General features: G+C 38.8%; 1 protein-coding gene across 1 annotated transcript in view; it reads right to left on the bottom strand.

The window, feature by feature from the left end:
• The window catches only part of LOC106511124 (cubilin), a gene marked incomplete at both ends in the record, with an annotated part of 13,517 nt that extends 10,776 nt beyond the window's left edge, over positions 1 to 2,741 (bottom strand). The window contains 7 exon segments of the mRNA XM_013999868.1: positions 278 to 483; positions 649 to 781; positions 891 to 1,019; positions 1,504 to 1,617; positions 1,724 to 1,840; positions 2,267 to 2,423; positions 2,560 to 2,741. Of these exon segments, the coding sequence (XP_013855322.1) occupies positions 278 to 483; positions 649 to 781; positions 891 to 1,019; positions 1,504 to 1,617; positions 1,724 to 1,840; positions 2,267 to 2,423; positions 2,560 to 2,741 (1,038 nt within the window).
• Positions 2,742 to 3,451: the final 710 nt, after the last annotated feature.

Genomic DNA, 3,451 nt, shown 5'->3' with positions numbered 1-3,451 from the left:
TCGGACGCATCGGAGGAGTCTTCCGTTTTGGACGTCCTTCGTCGCGGCGCTGTGACYRYTGRGGCCGACAAATTCGACCTTCGGAGGACCCGTCCTGCCGTTTTGGACACAGCCTATTAGTGGAGCTACAGTATTGCTACTTTTATGACACATTGATAATAACAAGCTGTTGAAGACAGCTGCCAAAACAACCACAATAGTTTATTACCTATGTCGAAGAAAACTCAATAAAGACCATTTGAATGTAGGAAATGAGCTTTCATCTTAGAACACCTACAGTGTGAGAAGGTGGCTCTGAATCCTGGTCCACTAATTGATCCATCAGAGACAAACTTGACCCACAGGATGTGACCAATAACAGAAGTGTAGTTGGAGGGGAGCGAGTTCCCACAGAAACGACCAACTACAGCCCCGGTGGAGTTGCCTTCTCTGATTTCCAGGTAGTCATTTTGACAGTTTGAGCCTCCCTGGAGGTTAAATGTACTAGAAAAAAAAACACACAAAACAGCTAGAAGTGAAATGTGTAACTTTACAGAGAATGTGCACATGTATAAATAACTGATACTTTCCAAGCAACAGTGGAAAACAATAACAAAATACTTCTTTGTGAAGCTAAGAGATAAAGCAGTCCATTCAAATAAAACTCACATGAAAGAGAGCTGTAGCCGATTTCCAGGTGAGCTCCTAATGGTCCACACACATTCTATATTTGGTGGGTAGGCATCTGGGAAGTTAGGACTGTTAAACGCACCGCTCTGCATCACCAGATCTCCACCGCAACCTGAGCAGAGACACGAGAAGAGGAAACACTTGGCAGACAAATCCTTTTCATTTTCCCATCGACTTATTCAGAGTGTCTTTAGAAATGTGAGCGATGTGTGCCGCTGTACTGGAAGTGGAGGCTGAGTAGGTGGCTCTGAAGCCTTTTGCGGAGACGGAGTGGTCAGAGATGAAGTTGACCACCAACGAGTTGCTGAAAGACGTCACTGGGTGAGGTATTTCATAGCCGCAGTAGCGCCCTGACAGAACACACACATACAAAAATAATAAGAATAAATTGCAAATTGATCAACAACAGCCTAACTTGATTTCACCTCCAAAGTTAATTATCACTCATAACATTCCAATCGTTAAGTTAAAATGATAAACTGTGATACTCATAAACCTACGGAAATGAGAAAAATAGAAATTCTAGGAATTAATTTTTTATTTTTAAATACACTTTTTAATTTGGCTTATTAAATAATGACCTGTGTGTTTTTGTTCACTTCAGGTCAGATTAAAATAAGGTTAAAGATCAGATCATCTTTTAACATCCTGATATGAAAAACTCTAGAGCTGAAGGAGGCTGGACTTTCCTTTTARCATGACTGGATTCATGAAAACTGAAATTTAATCATTTATTTTATGAGAAGACCGTCTCCAACAAAACCCAACAGATGATGGACCGATCTAATCAAGCCGTTATGTATAAATATAGGATGAAACATAAAGCTAACCCACCTACTGATGGTGCTTGGTAGTTGTCTCCATCCAGGATCTCCACAGCATCATGTGAGCAGTTGACGTTTATCCTCTCCAGCTCAAAATCAGTGAATGACAGGGTCACATGGTTGACTAGCCCGTAAAAACACAATCAYTGGTTAGTTTAACCCAACGCTCAGTGTGTAGGAAGCCCATGTGTAAAACATTAAGGCTGAGAGTCCTGACTGGGGAAGCTCACATGGTTCCTGTGCTTTGATGATCCAACTGCAGTTCTGATTTGGTGGATATGGTGATGGGTATCGTGGAGATGCAATGGCCCCTCCAACATCGTCTGTTGTAATAGTTGTGCCACAAGCTGTCAAAGACAAAACCACATGGTCAAAACAAGGAAATAGAATATGTTCTGATTGAAACAAAGGGTTTACAAAACAAAATATACTGAGAAATAAATTAATGTGATATTTAGCAGAGCCTTTTAGAATCAGCAGTTTGCCTAGTCTTTAAACTTTATGTTAAAATTTGTTAAAAGTTTGACTGACTGAAACAGTTGTTTCACTGCTATAGAATACAAAAAAAACTATTTACAAAACCCTTTCTGTTTAGTTTGACTTTTATGATGACAGCCATGCTTATAAATCTTCCTTAAAAGTATTTTTCCTTCCTTTTMTCTTATGTTCTTTGCTGAAAGCGATGTGTATCAAAAGACATCTCCCAAAGATCGTGCTAATCAATCTAACCATCCAATGTAGACTAAACAAAAGAGAGGTTGAAGAAAACTCACCCTCAGAAAATCGAGCACTGAAGCCCCGGTGGTTYTTACTGGCATCAGACCTGAAGCGAACATAGATGGTGTTTGTTGTGGAGGTGATGGCGAGGGGAGCACTGGTGCCACAAACTTGGGCGAGCAGAGGAGACGATATACTTGAACCATCATGAATCTACAGATACACAGAAACAGTTTTTGAATAGATCTTTTATTTTTGCCTGGCGATGGTTAATGAGTGAGAGTTTTGATCACGTTAAATTTTTAAAGCTTTTGTTTTACATTCATATTTCTGACTGATATTTACTCACAGCTACATAATCCCAGAGACAGGTGCTATGGTACTCGATGTCTAGATCAGTGAAGTTAAAGAGGACACGATGACTGGGATCCACACTGATCACCCAGGAACAGTCCACATTACTAGGATAGCTGTTTGGATAAGAAGGAGAATGAATTTCCCCTGATGGAGCCGTCACTGGGCCTCCACAGCCTGCAGGAGGGAAGATATGGAACAATAATATTGCTTAGTGTGACCAACAGTACAGTTTAATAGTGATGTAAAACATGATAACATCCAATTCACTTGTTCTGTTTAATATAATGTTTAATCTTTTAGAATTTCCAGGATTGGTGCACACATCTGTCATCAATCTGTCAAGGTAAAGTAGCTAAAAAGTAGCTGAAAGGGCTGAATCTAGCACAAAGAAGCAGAAAGAGCACAAGAAGCTGAAATTACCACAAAGGTGGACTTAGCTGAAAAAAGCTAAAATTAGCTGACAAGTAGCTTAAATTGCAGAAAATAGGCGTAGGCATAAATAGCTTCAATTAGCAGAAWGAAACAAATAGGTACAAAGACGTCTAAATCAACAGAATAAATGAAAAGAGCAGAAAGTTGCTTGAAAAAGCAGAAAAAAAGCTAAAAGTAGCGAAAAAAGAAGCTGAAGAAAGTTAAAATTAGCACAACGACATAAAAAAGCAGAACCAGAACAAAAGGTAAAAAAGGCAGTAAAAGCTTAAAAACCTTTTAAAGGTTTTTTTATTTATTTGTTCATTTATTTGGTTGAATGGAACTTTACTCATTTTCACTTAGAAAAAAATAGCTGAAAAGGCAAATATTGAGTCATACCTGGAATGTTCTTAAGGAGCTGAACATTTTGATTTAAACATATAAACACACACACACACATATATACATATATA

This window comes from Austrofundulus limnaeus, unplaced genomic scaffold, assembly GCF_001266775.1.
Source record: "Austrofundulus limnaeus strain Quisiro unplaced genomic scaffold, Austrofundulus_limnaeus-1.0 Scaffold2528, whole genome shotgun sequence".
In the NCBI taxonomy this organism is placed as follows: Eukaryota; Metazoa; Chordata; class Actinopteri; order Cyprinodontiformes; family Rivulidae; genus Austrofundulus; species Austrofundulus limnaeus.
This window is presented reverse-complemented; position numbering and strand designations above follow the sequence as displayed.